The sequence below is a fragment of the Ambystoma mexicanum genome, chromosome 1p, assembly GCF_040938575.1.
Source record: "Ambystoma mexicanum isolate Mex_15411 chromosome 1p, UKY_AmexF1_1, whole genome shotgun sequence".
Lineage (NCBI taxonomy): Eukaryota > Metazoa > Chordata > Amphibia > Caudata > Ambystomatidae > Ambystoma > Ambystoma mexicanum.
In genome coordinates this window covers 733382469-733399838 of record NC_090921.1, presented here as the reverse complement: position 1 = coordinate 733399838, position 17370 = coordinate 733382469, and the positions used below count along the sequence as shown (strand labels likewise).

The window sequence follows — 17370 nt, the reverse complement described above, 5'->3', positions numbered from 1 at the left end:
AAAGGGGTGTTGGTGTCCAAAAGTAAAGAGTTCTCCATCATGTGTCCAAAGTCCTAACCTGACGCTTACATGCTAAACTCAAAATAAAGTGCAACAGGGTATAATCTTTCAACTGGACATCTGTATATGTTTCCAAAGTTCCAAAACAATGTTCGAAAAGGTGCATAAATAAACAAATAATCGAAGTTCCACAACCCTCAAGAGGGGGTCCCCTTCCCCTGAGTTTCTCAGGCTCTTTACAGTTCACAACCACAGATCTCTTCCTGAAATATGCAGTTTTCCAGTCCAGGAGGTCATTTCACACACCAAGAAGGTCGTCTTTCCTTTTCTTGACTCTCACAGTTTATTCGCAATTGGGTGCGGGTCCCAGACTTGCAACAGGTTTCCTGGAATACTCTTCTGCCAGGGCTTTCTCCACATGTAATAGTCTGACTCATTCAGCCACTAGGTCTTTGACCCCCTTTCATTTGTTACACTCGGCGTCCGAGCTCCTTTGCTCAGGTTCGCCCTGTGAATATCAGTGTCTCTCCTTGGCATTACGTACACGCTGAAAAGTGCTCCAATATCCCAATTCCCTTCTCTGGACTCACCAGTCTTTTGTGGGAGCTTCAGCGTTCTCTGAGTTCTTCGGTTTCTCTAGCGGGGCACCTACTCCTTCTGTTGGCATTCCAATCGGCTCTCCAGTACCTGCTACGCCTTGGTCTCCTCTCCACAGCGTCTCCTGCTGCAGGCCCGCGTGCTGCATACCTTCGACCTCTGAGCTTCTTGTGACAGCGCTGGTTGGAGCTCACCTGCTCCCCGCTGCAGCTGTCTTCTTCGCTTCCTGATCCATGTTGCCTGTAGTGGTTCTCCGTTTTCCTCGCAGTGCAGTGGTTTTAAAGGTCCCCGGTACCTATTGGATTCTTCCAACCACTAGAGGGCATCTCTAGTTCTGCAGCTTCAGTGCTCTGCATTGCTCTCGTGTTCTTCCTCGTTTCAGTCATTTTGTAAAAAGTATAGGAAAGAGCCAGTGGTCAAAGTGGGTGGGAGCGGTGCTCCTCTACTTTTTTTAATTAAGTTTTACTGTTCCTATACTTTTATTTTAAAAAGAAACAATTCCGGAATGGTTTCGTTTTAAAAGTGTAGGAAGAAGTTGAAACGTGCACTTCAGTGCACTGCACTGAACGTTCCTGTAAACAGCAGGTGCATTTGTTCAGGGGGTTGTATTTCACGTGGAAGGGGGTGTGGCAATAGAGTTTGTGGGGAGTGGGAACAGACCAGCAGGGAACATAGTTCCACTACTACTTTTTGTACACTTCGACCATTGGAAAGAGCCCTACTGTAAGTGCAAAGTGGATGGACTGGATCTATAGCACAATATGCCATACGGGTTTGAGAATTCAGGCAGCTGATGTTATACCCTGAGTGGGATGGGGGATACCATGTTCCTGCCAGTGCGTCTCCTTCCCTCCCATGAGGGTTGTTTTCCCCCATAAGGTCCTCCCTCAGGTAGCCACCCCCAGGGTTGGGATAAGGTAGTGGCTGCTCTTCCCTGGCCATATGGAAAGTGATTTTCCTCATAGAGGGAGTGATGCCATTGCTAGATTCACCAGACTATCCAAAATGACAAGGGCAAGACCCCTTATCTTTTACGTGATCCTTAAAGCCTTTCCTCCCATCATGCACTGCCCCTGCAGATGTTTGTACATTAACTGCGTGATTCTGCATGACGCTGCATTGACACAACTACCACTGCCTAGACCACATCTCTAACTTTTCTAAATGAAGGACGGCTATTGTCTTACATTTATCTCCTAGAGATGGGGCTAGTTGCCTATTACTGTGTAATGTAAATTCTTATCATATTCACGTAATTTAAAACAGACATTTCTACCTTCAGAAGCCTCTGTTTGAAATGTAACTTGTTATCAAGCGGCTGCTTCTGTAATAAAAACTTCTTAACCAAGTGTGCATTAACTGACAAGATTTTTAAGCATTACAGCATCCCAGCAAAGAGCTCTGAATTAAAGTACTTAGCTTGTCTGTTTTCTACAGAAAAGATAATGACATCGTATTCCTTTTGTTGTAATGTTTAAAATATATATGAAAGTGGGGCGGCGAGCATGGCTGCCTACATAAAAGCATAAACTGTTGACTTAACTAAAGCTTCTTTCCATTCTTTCTGTTTTAGCAAACATCTGCTAGATTTTTATTTAAGCGGCAAAGACGCGTGTCCGAATGTACCAGCTACTCTGCGGTGTCATTTATGTGAGCATTGCAGAGGTCCAAACCGAAGGCTCATCCCTGTAGAACGCCACACAGTAGCACCTATGCTGTATGGAACTTATCAGCTAGTCCGTTCACTTCACAGTGAACCCTCGTGGCAAAAAGTGAAAGGACTCTAGTGAGTCTTTCTGCTAGGAGTCCCTCTCCTAAGTGAAGCCATGCTCAGTAGACCCTTTAACCTCACCCTGCTAGGAGCTCCTCTTCTGCGTGGAGCCATTCTGCATTGGACCCATTAACCTCACCCTGCTAGTTGCCCCCCTGCAGTGTGAAGCCTTGCTTAATTGGACCCTTTAACCTCAGCTTGCTAGGAGACCGAAACCCTCTCCTGCATGAAGCCATGCTGCCATGGACCCTTCAACCTCACCCTGCTAGGAGCTCCTCTTCTGTGTGAAGATGCGCTGCCATGGACCTTTAAACTCACCTTGCTAGGAGCCTGTCTCCTGCGTGAAGCTGTGCTGCAGTGAACCGTTTAACCTCTCCTGCATAAAGACGTGCCTGCATGGACCCTATAACCTCACACTGCCAGGAAACCCTCCCCTGCATGAAGACGCACTGCCATTGACCCTTTAACCTCACCCTGCCAGGAGTCTGTCTCCCGCGTGAAGCCGTCCTGCCGTGGCCCCTGGAAACTCACCCTCCTAGGAGCACCTCTGCTGAGTGAAGCCGTGCTGCCATGAACCCTTTAACCTCACCCTGCTAGGAGCCTCTCTCCTGCATGAAGCTGTGCTGCCATGGACCCTTTAACCTCATTCTGCTAGGAATCCCTCTCCTGAATGAAGACGTGCTGCCATTGACCCTTTAACCTCACACTGCCAGGAGTCTGTCTCCTGCGTGAAGCCATGCTGCTGTGGACCCTTTAAGCTCACCTTGCCAGGAGTCTGTCTCCTGCGTGAAGCCATGCTGCCGTGGACCCTTTAAGCTCACCTTGCTGGGAGACCGTCTCCTGCATGAAGACGTCCTCCCATTGACCCTTTAACCTCACCCTGCTAGGAGCCTCTCTCCTGCATGAAGCTGTGCTGCCATGGACCCTTTAACCTCATTCTGCTTGGATTTCCTCTCTTGCATGAAGACGCGCTGCCATTGACCCTTTAACCTCACACTGCCAGGAGTCTCGTCTCCTGCGTGAAGCCATGCTGCCATGGACCCTTTAAGCTCACCTTTCTAGGAGCCTCTCTTCTGCATGAAGCCATGCTGCCGTGGACCCTTTAAGCTCACCTTGCTAGAAGACCCTCTCCTGCATAAAGACGTGCCTGCGTGGACCCTATAAGCTCACCTTGCTAGGAGACCGTTTCCTGCATGAAGACGTGCTGCCATTGACCCTTTAACCTCACCCTCCTAGGAGCACCTCTGCTGCGTGAAGCCGTGCTGCCATGAACCCTTTAACCTCACCTTGCTAGGAGCCTCTGTACTGCATGAAGCTGTGCTGCCATGGACCCTTTAACCTCATTCTGCTAGGATTCCCTCTCCTGCATGAAGACGCGCTGTCATTGACCCTTTAACCTCACAGTGCCAGGAGTCTGTCTCCTGCGTGAAGCCATGCTGCCGTGGACCTTTTAAGCTCACCTTGCCAGGAGCCCCTCTGCTGTGGGAAACTGTGCTGCCTTGGGCCCTTTAACCCTACCCTGCTAGGAAGCACACTCCTGCATGAAGCCATGCTGCCATGGACCCTGTAACCTCACCCTCACAGGAGTCCGTCTCCTGTGTGAAGAAGCTGTGCTGCCGTGGTCCCTTTAACCTCCCCCTTTACACGGGTTTGAACTGTGTTTTTCTGTATGATTGCGCGGACTTCGCCATCATTTAGCAGCATGTATAAAACATGACACAAAGGCAGCACAAACTAGACAAAAGAACTGCATTTAGCTATTAATATCATTTGGAAAGCTATGTTTTGTGTTCACAGTTTGATTACTACAGAAGTAGGTGTCGTGAAGCATTTTCTTTATATAAAGAAATTCTGGGTAGGAACGACCCACCAAGTCTCTGCGTGCTGAGCCAAACTTGTCTTTATCAAGTCTGGTCTCAGCCACCCCAGAAAAATTGTTACGTGGAATGACTAATATAAAACAACAACAACAACAAAAACCCACGTCTTTCCCAGTTTGGGGGAACCTGAGAGGCAGCCGCATTCTTTAATGTTCTCACAGTAAAAACGCATTTGGTCCATAAGCTTTGATACTAAACATTGTTTTTTAATTGCCCGAATAGCAGCAACAGAGGAGTTCTATTTGTGCCCCCTCCCTTGAAAGATTACGTGTTACTTGAAGTGGAAGCGCCTGCATGTGTTGCCACTCAGTTGAGGCTCCACTGGTCTCTGGCCTGGAGTTGCCAACCACCTCTCTGCTCCCGCTTTCTGTGGAGTGGGGTTACAACCATCTCCTTCTGCTGCTCCGGACCCTCCCATCTCTAGAGAGACCGGCAGGGTTGTCGTAGCTATGCTACCTCAATATCCTAGGACGTACAACATCTCGCCCAGTGTCTTCTTCACTTGAAGCTTCCATAGCTCCCTTAAGACACTCTTTTGGAAATGGGTTAGTTCCACATCTTTTATTCCTCCAAACTTCTGCAGTCCACCGGTGGCCCCCGCTGTCATTCCACCAACCTTCTGCAGTCCACCGGTGGCCCCTGCCGTCCTCTCACCAACCTTCTGCAGTCCACCTGTGGCCCTGACCGTCATTACACCAACCTTCTGCAGTCCATCTGTGGCCCTGACCGTCATTCCACCAACCTTCTGCAGTCCATCTGTGGCCCTGGCCGTCATTCCACCAACCTTCTGCAGTCCACCGGTGGCCCCCGCCGTCCTCTCACACCAACCTTCTGTAGTCCACCTGTGGTCCTCGCCGTCATTCCACCAACCTTCTGCAGTCCACCTGTGGCCCTGGCCGTCATTCCACCAACCTTCTGCAGTCCACCGGTGGCCCTCGCCGTCATTCCACCAACCTTCTGCAGTCCATCTGTGGCCCTGGCCGTTATTTCACCAACCTTCTGCAGTCCACCGGTGGCCTCCGCCGTCCACTCACATCAACCTTCTGCAGTCCACCTGTGGTCCTCGCCGTCATTCCACCAACCTTCTGCAGTCCACCTGTGGCCCTGGCCGTCATTCCACCAACCTTCTGCAGTCCACCTGTGGCCCTGGCCGTCATTCCACCAACCTTCTGCAGTCCACCTGTGGCCCTGGCCGTCATTCCACCAACCTTCTGCAGTCCACCGGTGGCCCTCGCCGTCATTCCACCAACCTTCTGCAGTCCACCTGTGGCCCTGGCCGTCATTCCACCAACCTTCTGCAGTCCACCGGTGGCCCTCGTCGTTATTCCACTAAACCTATTCAGTCCACCTGTAGTTGTCCCACCCCGTCTTTCCAACAAAGGTCTGCAATTCATCTCTGTCTCACACCATTATTTTTTTTTTATTGAGCATTTGTAAGGCGCTTTATACAACAGAATAGTGTATCAAAGCGCCACAGGGCTAAATGGGAATGGAACAGAGGAAATAATAAGTGGCAAAAAAATACAGCAGTAAAATATATACAGTTGTGGTCCTACTAGGCCTTGTGGCATTCAGATGTGCAAGTGCATTGAAGAGAAGTGCAGGGAAGAGGGATGGAAGGGGGAGCAGCGGAGAGGACAAGTACAGGAGGTGGGCCCGGGAGGGAAGTGCTAAGGAGAGCCAGGAGAGAGCCTCAGGCTAAGTGCTAGTACAGGCACCTCTCAAGGGTGGTATGTGGAGCCACCAGGCAGGGGCCGAATGGCAGTGCAGTGGGGGACGGAGGGGTGCTGGTATTGACTGGGAGGACGGGCATGAGATCTTGTGAGGTTCATGAGGATCAGGCCACCAGCCACAGCGGCAATGGGGTGATTAGCAACCTTCTACAGTCCACTTGTGGTCCTCACTAGCTTTCCATCAACCTTATTCAGTCTGCCTGTGTCCCTGGCGGTCCTTCAACCAAACATCGGCAATGAACTGGTGGCTGTTGTTGTTATGCCACCAACTTTCTGCAGTCCACCTGTGACTCTCACAAAACTTCTACAGTCTGCCATTCCCCCAAACTTGGCCCACGATGTCTTTCCATCAAACTTCTGCAATTCACCTGCTGCTCACACCATCTTACACCAACCTCCTGAAGTCCACCTGTGGCCCCTCTCTGCCTTTCCAGTAGCCTACACTCTATGCATGGCCCTGATCTTCCTTCCACCATCCTTCTGCAGTCCACTTACGCCCCTCACGTTCCTATGACCAACCTTTGGCAATCAACTGGTGGCTCTTGTCCTTCCACCAACCTTCTGCAGTCCACCTGTGGCCTTCATTAGCCTTCTGCCAACCTGCTGCAGTCCATCTTTGACTCTTGCTGCCTTTCCATTAGCACTTTTCTGTCTACCTGTGGCCCTTGCCGCCATTCTACTAACCTTCTGTAATTCGCTGGTCGCCCTTGTGAACTTCCACCAATATTCAGCAATGCACTGTTTGCTCACACCACCTTTCCAACAACCTTCTACAGTTAACTAGTGCAACCATCCCTACAGATAAGGGGTGTATCAGCCACTTTTACTCCCTATAAATTGGCAAATACTCCCAACAAAAAATAAGAAAAAGACATGTAGAATCATGTGCCCCTGTGCTCATCCTCACAGCTCCATGGATATGTTTCAACCAGCAGTGCATGCAGTACCACATGAAGTAACCACTATTTTAACTGCCTGATTGGAAGAAGTAAACATGCATCTTGTAAGGTGCATGAATAAATTGGTGCAAAGCAATAAATATTACGAAAACATTTCCATTTTTCAGTTCAAACCTATATTTACTCGCTTATAAAATACTGTCATTGGGACTTGGACTTACGTTTTTACTCCCTAAAAAAGCATTTTACTCCCAACTTTTAAAAATAGGGAGTAAAATACTCCCACCTCCAAATCTTATCTGGAGCACTGAGTGCAACCGTCTCCAGTATACTTGTGGCCCGTTGGGCCAAGCGTCAGCAGTCCACCTGTAGCCCTCACCATCTTTCGATTAGCCTACAGTCCAAGTATGGGCTTCATTACTCTCCCAACAACCTTCCATTCTTCCCCCAACTTTCTGCAGTTCATCTGTGAGTCTCACCATCCTTCCACTAGTGTAGAGTCCACGTATGGCCCTCATTACTGTTTCACAGTCCAACTGTGGCCATCTCCATTCTTCGACCAACCTTCTGCGATCCACCTGTGAGAAACGCTGTGCTTCCGCCAACCTTCTGCAGTCTACCTGCGGCCAATGCCATCCTTCCAGAAACCTTCTGCCATCCGGCCATGAGCCATGATGTGCTTCCACCAACCTTTTACAGTGCACGTAGGGCCCACGTCACCCTTCCACCAACTTTCTACAATTCACTTGGGGCCTTCATCATCTTTCTAGCCTACAGCCCACATATGGCCCTCATTACCATTCCACTAACCTTCTGCAGTCCACATGTGACCCTCGCCATCCTTCCACTAACCGTCTGAAATCCACTTTTGGTCCTCCAATAACTTCCTGCAATCCATGCATGGCACTCATCACCCTTCCATCAAATGTTCTGCAGTTCACCCGTGGCCTTCACCATCTTTCCACTAACCTAGTTCATGTATGGCCCCCATTGCCGCCAGGCATCAACTTTTTGCAGTTCAGCTGCAGCCCAGCCTGTTCTTCTGCTGACCTTCTGCAGCACTGTATGGCCCTCATTGCCCTTCCACCAACCTTCTGCAGTTCACCTGCGGCCCTCACCATCCCTCCACTAGTACTAGTGGAGAGTCCATGTATGGCCCCCATCACCTTCCCACCATCCTTCTGTAGTTCATATGTGGTCTTCACCATCTTTCCACTAGCCTGCAGTCCATGAATGCCTCTTATCACCCTTCCATCAACCTTCTGCAGTTCACCTGTGGCCCTTGCCATCGGTCCACTAGTCTACAGTCCATGTATGGCTGTAATTGCCCTTTCAACAACCTTTTGCAAAATACATGTGACTCACTGTGCGCTTTCACTAACCTTCTGCAGCTCATGGATGGCCTCTGTGGCCCTTCCAGCAACCTTTGGTAGTTCACATGTGGCCGTCACCACCTGTACTCTAGCCTACAGTCCACCTATGCCCCTCATCACCCTTCCACCAACCTTCTGCAGTTCACCTGTGGCCCTTGCTGTGAACATTTAACTAAAGTATTTGTTGATCAATTCTGTTTTTTTTCCTGCTCTTATTTTGCATCTGCTCTGCCTTCTCCCCCAACCTCACAATACTGACTCTCCCTCTTCCTTTCCTCCTTCTCTTGATAGTCCTAAATGCTTTTGGCCTCATTGCTTAATGGATTTGCTATGTATGTGACTACTCTGCCAACTACCTTGACTGTCTCCGCCCATCCCATTTAGTGCTAGGACCATTTCACCCTGGCCATCGTGGACCGTGTTTTTGAGTAACCAAAAGGCTCTTGCCACCCTTGCCTTTATTTATTTGTACAGACTGAAGAAGGGAGGCTTTAGTAATGGGCCCATCACCACTCCCACACCTGCTGGGCTACCACCTGCTAACGAGAACTTCGTCGAGAGGCGCCAGTTAACCCCCGGGACATGTGTGCAACTCTAATGTGTCTGCTACTCACCATCCTCTGTGTCAAAGCCGAAGCCTGCAAAGCAAGAAAAGAATATCAGTGCATTGCTTTTTGATCATGTAAATGTTCATGTGTCTGTGAGTGGGAGTCGCTGGCCCGAATCACTGAGGGGCAGTTCAGCTGCTTTACTTGGGCACTGGGCACTTATACATCTGTAGAACCAAAAGTCCAGCCCCGCCGTCTCAAGTCCTGATGTATATGGCCTCCTACCTGATGACGTTCTTCCTGAACTAGGCGATACTGCTCATGTCTAAGGCTTGAGCTTGTAAGGTCTACGTAACCACAGGGATAGCACCGCAATTTGGGGCCAGAAATGAGTTCTGTGCAAGGTGAACTGAAAGCCCTGCTGCCAAAGGGTGGCCTGTAAGCACAGTGTACCTCGCTGTCCGAACCTGTGAGAGATACATATAACCTGTGGGGTAGTAGTGCTCAAGGCATGAGCCTGTAAGGTCTGTTAGCCGAGGGGCAGCTGTGCGGTCTAAAGCATAACCTGTCAAATCGGCAACCATTTTTGGATTATATATGAACATCCCAGCAGGATGAACAATGGTTCCCACATGTAGCTCTAAAGACCGTAAGAAAAATGTGCATGTTGATCTATAATACGTGCTTATCAATAGTGTGTGTTGGGTCCCATTGTGTGTCACTCACCAGAAACCACCAAGAGGCCGAGCCCCACTAGCGCCAGTGCTCCCATGATGCACCTGTTCAACGTCAGCCAGGTTTCCCCTTCAGCCTGTGCCGCCTCAACAGGATCCGTCACGCCAGCCGCGGGGCGCACCTCCCGCACCTGCCTCTTTCGTAGCCCCTCGACGTCATCCTCGCTGCTAGAGCAGCTAACGTCCTCCTCTAGGAGTTATGGAAACAAAGCGGGGAGCAAGGTTAGAAACAGGAGAAGAGTGGCGTCAAAAGAGTCTGGGCAAACGCGGGCAAAGCACGCAGTGTAACAGAGAACACGTTCCCTCCCAGAGCCCGACCCAGGCTTTGCGGTTGCACTGATCCAACCACACCCACATCTCTACCCAAACCTAATGATAGGGAAACACTGGAAGGAAGTTATGGAACCCATCTGTTATACCTCTCGACGCTCACACCTGACATCTACCACAGCCTGTTCAGAACCCTTCTCCGAGGAAGCTTAGCCTAGCCATTGGTATAGGCTGCGATAGATATACGCCTCACATGACAGAGAGCTACGTCTGCCTATTAGAAGGTATGTTGTCGACACACACCTTACCAGACTGTGCTATGAAAACAAATCATCCAGAGAGGGGTAACCCTCCATTACGGAAGTTAAGAAATATTCAATTGGCTCTTGTTTCAATTATTCAATATAAATGAATAGACAACAAAAAGCAAACAAGGGAGAGGCTATGCCAAGCTCTGAAGGGGCAGATTTAACACCATGTATCAAAGTTGTTTACCTTGGTTCTTAAATTCCCAAAAATCTTACTCTAGGTCATAAACAAGGCTAGGGGCTGCCCTAAAATATTTGAAAGATTATTTTACTTCATGGCCACAGCTCTAATGTCGTGACGATCCATGCAACTCTATGGCCAAACCCCTACATTAAATGTTCATTCTGGTCATACCCAATGTTCCTAGGCCAACGTCCAATCACTTGCACTGCTAGGCGCAATGAAATCCGACCAGGAGATGGTAGCCACTAAAAAAGCCTATAAATAATGGGTAATCTATTTATTGAGTTGTGTAAGGTGCCTTGGTGACTCTACTAAGTCACCAGGCTTCTAATGTCATATTGCCAACACCACAAACATATTCATCACCGATAGGAATGACCTAACCTTTGGCTCCCAGATGTGTTTGGACTACCATTCCCATGATCTCCTGACATTGACTATGCTGTACAGGCCGGATGGGAATGGTAGTCCAAACACATCTGGGAGCCAAAGGTTGCAGACCCCTGACTGGTCCTAGTGTTTCCCAGACACATCAGATTCTTTGGCATTCCAATGCCCGTTTTTTGAAACCAACACATCACCGTGCATACAGCACATGCATGATTTAAACCTCACAGATGAGGCCTATATATAAAAAAAAAAGCAACACCAACAAATTAAAAGCAACCCACATGGCTGTCTAGCGCGCGTGGGAATTAGAGGCAGCCATAACTTCGGGAAATACCCCAGTAACTGACATCCTGTGGGATGGGAGGCTGCACTGGAAGGAGTTCTGATGCAGGAAGCTTACAGGGGCTCCCACCCATGGCAGGAAAGAGGACGCTGGGAGAAGGGGAAGGATGTCAGGAAGTATGGGACCAACAGTTTAGCTGATCGGGAGACGGACGGGCATGTAGAGCAAAAACATGTCTAAATATTGCTTTCTTTCATTTGTCACTGTACATATCTTTCCTTACATTTTAAGTGTCTTCTTTGTGTATGTACATTTTAAAAGGTTTAATCAAACCACAACACAAAAAAAAAAAAAATCTACAGACATCTGCCAAAGACACAGATTAGAGAAGGATAGGCCTGGCTGACAGGGAGAAGCCAGGAGTGTGTACGGGGCTGGGTCAGCCTAAGGAAAAGAAGAGTGTCTGTATATCATGAGGACTAGACAGAGTGGGCGGGTCCAGGCAGTGCACGCAGCCAAGAGATAGGGTCTAGTACTCAGTTATGCAGTGAACCTAAGAGGCGACATGAGTTCTACTCCCAATGTCCTCATTTCACCAAATTCGTAATCCTGGTTAGAATGCGTGATCTGCCCCTGCCTTGGACCCTTTATGCAAATATGGGAGCTCTCAGAAGCAAGTTTACTGTTGGTGGCAAGGATGTATGCAGAAATATGGACGTTAACAGATCGGACAACAGCAGCACGTGCAGCACGAGGAAGCAATGGATGGGGGCGGGGGGTGGGGTTATGAAGCAAAAACACAAGCATCCACACACACACAAGTCATTCCAAGCATACACAAGTCATTCCAAGCACACACAATCGCGCACAAAAAATCCACACGCATGCACAAGCGTGTACACGGGCAACAGGCAGACATAAGCGGCTACCCAAAGGCATATGCACAAGCACATACACCAGCACACATGATGGAAGCAGGGCTCAAGTCGAGGGTCCTTTCTTCAGAGGGTGGACTCAGGCCCCCCCAGCTAAAATGAGAAACATTGAATGTCCTCTTTGGATTTGTGCGTTAAAGCCGACCTCAGGGATCAAACCCCAAACGTCAGGTTTGTAGGCCACTCACTGCACTATATAACCTCGTGAAAAATAACAGACAACTAAAGTTAAAATGTCCCATTTCGGAACTGCAAGTCCCAGGGAAAAACATTTGTATTGGCTATTGGAGTTTAAAACATGCACACCTTCTAACGTTTTCAAAAACACTATTAGAAGAAAATATCCTCTCTTGGTTTTGTGTTTGTGTTGATTTTATGAAAGGCAAATGCCTTTCGTCCTGTGCATTTTGGGTGGTTATGCAAAGTCAATCTAATGAAATGTGCATATTTCACCTGGATATGCTAATTTCTGGCGTAGTCACATCCCATTGCATTTGTTGATGAGTACCCCAACTTTAATGTTGAGGACTTGACCCCTGGATGGAAGCACATATACAAGCACGCACAATCTCCTATATGACCGCTCGACACACACGCGCGAACATGCTCAAGCACACGCACATTCGTGCATGCATGCATGCCAGTAGTAAATAGGGTGCATGCAGGCACCTGCTCTGCCAGCCAGATTCTGTCCCCAGCTCTTCAAGTGGCCCAGGGGGAGGCCCTCCGGCACGATCTGTACCAGAGTCTTCAAGCATTTCTCTTAACAAAATAAAACAGAGCAAAAATAAAAAAGCTCGATATAAAAGGTGACAACTGAATACGTGATGTAGGGGCAAAATGCCCACCTGCCTCTGGCTGACAACTTCGACAAAGCCCTGGAGGGAAAGTGGCAGGGCGCTGGGCCTTTATAATAATAGCAGAAGCAGGCGGACGAAGACGATTTTTGTGAACGTTAAAAACATTAGAATCTAACAACAGTGCTCTTGCACGGTGTATGTTGGCATTCCAGGCACGTAGTGGCATGAGCTTTTATAGGACCAGTGACAAGTCCCCCTTGGCACAGGAAGGACTGGTCTCCCTCCTTGGAGAAAGGAAAGATGGGTTCAGCAGAGTGGCTAGCGACTCTCTTTCAGTACAGCCCCCCCCTCCTCCGGCGACCAGTGGTTGGCAGAGGCGTTGCTAGGGGGGGGCTAAGGGGGCTATAGCCCCTGGTGTTTTGGTTGTAGCCCCGGATAGACTCTCAGGAGCTACAGCCAAAAGGCTAGCTATCCCCCAGTCCCGACAATTCCGACATTAGCTTAGCCCCGGGTCTTTTCCAGACCTAGCAACACCCTTGGTGGTTGGCATGGCAATTTGCAGGTGTGGAGGAATATCCACCGCCACAGGAGATATTACAGGGGCAAAGTGTTATGAGCTGAGAGGGAATGGTGATAGCGTGAGGGGGTCATGCATGGTTAGTGCAGAGCCAGGAAGCCTGCTTCAAGGTGCGTTAAGTCAACCAGGAACATATGCACTCATTCAAATTAATCTCAGAAGGATTCGGAGGGAGATATACCCGTTTAAGGATTTGTGTATAAAAGTGGACCCTGAAAGACATTTTTATTTTTTTATTTACTTGATTCAACTGTTTAAAACAATTTTTACAAGATTATATTTCTCAATCATCTTGACTCAAAGTCCGCCACATCCACATGCAAGGTTTCTCGTTTCCCCCCCCTTTCTCGTCCGATGGTCAAGTTGCACGTGAACAGTAGTTAAATGAAACAAGATCAAACCAAAACAAAAACGTAAACACAAAGCAAGATCCAGATATTGTTAACCAAAGTATATCAAAAGTGTCTGCCCTCGGCTATTGACTCTGTGTCTCACTCCTCAAGAGGTTTGTCCATGGTCTTTTGTTGTTTCATTGGTTTCATGATTTTGTAGATCAATTTTGTGAAGAAACTGCGTCACTGCTATCACATCACCAGTTCGCTCTCCCTCAATCGTTTCCACCAAGTTTCTTCTTCAAATGTTATAGCGTTTTTAAACAGAGGGCCCATATGAACGTCTCTTTCGGCTTTCAATGCCTCACATGATAAGAGTAAGTGTCTGAGAGTCTCTACTTGGTTTTGGTTTGTGCAGAAACGGCATTGTTAGATTTAGATCAGCCTCTTATAGATCTAATTTCGTTGGTCAGGAGAAGGTTTAGTCTTCCCCTTATAAAAATAGCTCAGGAGATTTTCCCCAATACGTTCTGATCTCATGAAATCGTGTCATTGCGGGGGGAAGATGGGCAGTCATTCTGTGTTTAGCACTTTTATCCAGTGTTTGGATCCAATCCCATTCTTCCAATTTCCTTTTCACTCTAGTTGGGTTTACCTTTAATTCTTCTTCTGTAGAGTTTGTTTCTTCCAGCTTGGATAGTTTTTTCAGAGCCCATTCCAACAGTAGTTTGTTCTTTCCTCCTTTCATCTAATTGTATATTATTTCAAAACATTTTGTTAATTCTATCCATCATGACTTGAAGTGACAGTGTGCACAGTTCCTGGCGTATCAAAGGTAGGGGAGTTGATGTAGGCAGGTTCAGAACCTGGCGCCAGAAATGACCCTCTAGTTTGGACTAGGTTGTATCCGGGATCCTAGGCATCTCCTCTGCCCTGTATGTCAGGGAAGGTACTACCTTTGCTTCATAGAAACATATTAGTGGAACCGTAGTAAAGCGACATATTAGTGGAACCATAGTAAAGCGACAGAATTATTTTATGTATGGCTCGCGCTTGGAGTATCAGTTTCTTAGTTTTCTCCATCAATGACTCTTGCATATTATTTTCTTTTCCACTGTTGCCCAGCATGACCCCCAAATATTTAAATTCTTTGACACACTGGATTTTTACACCTTCCAAATACCACTGTGATTTGTCGTCGTGCCTCAGGTTTTTCTCCAGAATCATGATATTAGTCTTTTCTTTGTTTATCTCTAACTCATTGTTTTTGATGTAGTTGAATAGATTGTCCAATTGTCGCTGCAAACCTATGGCAGTCTGATCTAATAAGATCAGATCATCCGCGTAATGCAGATGGGACTTTTTTACTCCTACCATAGTCGGTGGGAAAGCTCTCACACCACCTTCCGTTTCACCAAAGTCCCACAGGTATGAGCAGAAGAGGGTGGGCACTAGAGGGCACCCCTGTTACACTCTTCTTGCGGTGAGGATTTTGTCGGACAGTGTACCTGCTTGATTCAGCCTTACTTTAATAGACATATCTTTGTGTAAAGATCGAATTGGCTCTAAGATTCCTCTTGGACAATTTCTCGCTGAAAGCTTGTTCCAAAGGGTTTCACGGTTGACCTGGTCAAACGCCTGGACCAGGTCAACAAAAGCCATGTACATTTTAGAGTTCTGAGCCTTTGTACAATCTTTTAGCGTGCTTAAGAACAGAATGTTCACTGATGTCCCTGCATTTTTGACGAAGCCCGATTGAAACAGGTTCGCCAAGTTTTCAAGCTTTTGCCCATGCTTGGAAGCGCTCGAGCAGCAGGGAACCAAAGATCTTGCTGATAACGTCCAGTAACACTATCGGTCGATAGTTCACCGGGTTATCTCTTGCTCCGTTCTTAAATATTGGTACCACTGTTGCTGTTCTCCATGACGCTGGTATGGTCCTCGTTTCAGTGATTTTTTTGATGACCTCTGAGATGAAAGGTGCCCATTCTGTAGGGTTTTCCTTCAGGTGAGCATTTGTCAGGCCATCAGGTCCCGGGGCCCTTGATGTGTTCAGTTTGTGGATTTTCTCCGGTACGAGTTCTTTGCCACTGGAAATATACCACTTTGTGATAAGTTGGGACAGATCGTTGTTGTGAGTGTTATCTGTGGAATCTAGAGCAGTTACTGGAGGTTTTTGAAAGAGAGCTGTAAACTGCTTTATGCATACTTTTTCTCCCACACTGTTTTGCAACACGTTCTTTGTCCCCTTCAATGTGGGATAAGTGACCTAAAATTCTCTCTGTTTTCTCCCACAAATCACTCTCAACATGCCTTCTGCGTCTGATTGATATATTGTTGTACGGTACGATCTTAACCAATTTTTGTATGTTCGGTGCACCGTTGCTGCTTTTCTAATGCACTCTGTTGTATTAGATGTTTTTGCGTGGCGTTTCAATGCTCTTAACCTTCTTTTTTCCACAACAACCTTCTTGTCGTATAAGTGTCGATTAGAGTTGCATCGGTCATTTCTCATGTTCCTACCTTTCACTCGGTAGGTGTTTAGATAGGGTTCATAATCGGGGTTGTTAGCATCGCCAACATCTTTCGGTGAAACTGCGGTGGTGTATGTCGATGTTAGTTTTTAGACTGCTATTGCTGATAGTCTCAGACGAGTTCCTTCTCCACATTGTTCTATTATAGCTTCCATCTTTTTTTTAATTTCATATCTCTTGTTCCATTTCACAATCAATAGGTCATGGTCACTATGGGTAGTGCGAACCGTGGCAAAAGTTGTGATGTGTGTGAGAAGCTCTCTTGACACGAAAATGTGGTCTATGATGGCCAAATTACTGTCCCTTTCCCAAGTTGGGATCGGGTCATCTTTTGTTTTTACTGTCACTTGGAGGTTTAGCAGGTCTCCCGGGGTAATTAACAGTTTCCACAGTGCTCCCCTTTGGTATGTCGCTGATTTATGATTTCGGCTTTTGCCGGTCTTTCCGGCTTTCAGGTAGGTTAGGTTCAAATCTCCATATAGAAGTACGTACTTAGGTTTAAATTTACAAGGACTTCGTCCAGTGTTGTTTTGGCCAGTTCCAGGAAGTTTTTGTTGCTCACCGCCAGTGGCTTCTAATAGATGTTAATTAGTACGATATTGTCTCCCTCAACCTCAGGATTTGTGCAGTCCACATGCTGACACTTCAGATGTAGTACTTGAAAGAAGAGCCTTGATATCAGAGTTTGAATGTGATGGATTTCACTGCCTGATCGTATCAAAGTCAAGAGGCCAGAAGATGGACGACCAGAAGTGCCCTTTGCAGCTGGTGAGATAAAGGACTCATATCCATCCATGTATGGCTTTTCTGATAGCCAGGTCTCCTGAAGACACAAGATATCGAATTCTCCTAAGTTTACGTCACTTGGAGATAGGAGGTGTGTGAACCCTCTTATGTTCAACGATCCCAGCGTTAATTGGCCAGTTTTCTTAATTGTACATGTCACTTCCTGCTGGGGCACTTGTTTGATCTTCACGTCAGTGGGTTCCTATCTTCAAGTTGAAGCAGCCATATATTCCGGTATGCAGGCCCACTTTTCTTGAGCTTGACTTGATAAGGTACTTTCCTTACGGTTGTCTGGGCCCACAGAATCTGTAGATGGTTTATCTATTTTAAAGGAGATTGTTAGCTTTGAAAACTGGCCCTGTGGTTTGCGCCTTGTATTCAACGGGTCTTCATAAGACTTGAGTTCTCTGTTTTGTTGGTAGAGCGGAATCTTGTG

The 17370-nt window shown here is 47.5% G+C and overlaps 1 protein-coding gene across 5 annotated transcripts in view; it reads right to left on the bottom strand.

Annotated features, from left to right (window-relative positions):
- The window catches only part of PBXIP1 (PBX homeobox interacting protein 1), a 220419-nt gene that overhangs the window by 29446 nt on the left and 173603 nt on the right, over positions 1-17370 (bottom strand). For 4 of the 5 annotated variants that reach the window (XM_069650226.1, XM_069650231.1, XM_069650225.1 and 1 more), the window contains 3 exons: positions 12575-12667; positions 9528-9725; positions 8868-8891 (listed from right to left, as the gene is read on the bottom strand). In XM_069650226.1, coding sequence (XP_069506327.1) covers positions 8868-8891; positions 9528-9725; positions 12575-12667 — 315 coding nt within the window. The remainder of the gene's footprint in view (positions 1-8867; positions 8892-9527; positions 9726-12574; positions 12668-17370) is intronic. The other variant, XM_069650235.1, reaches the window with a different exon arrangement.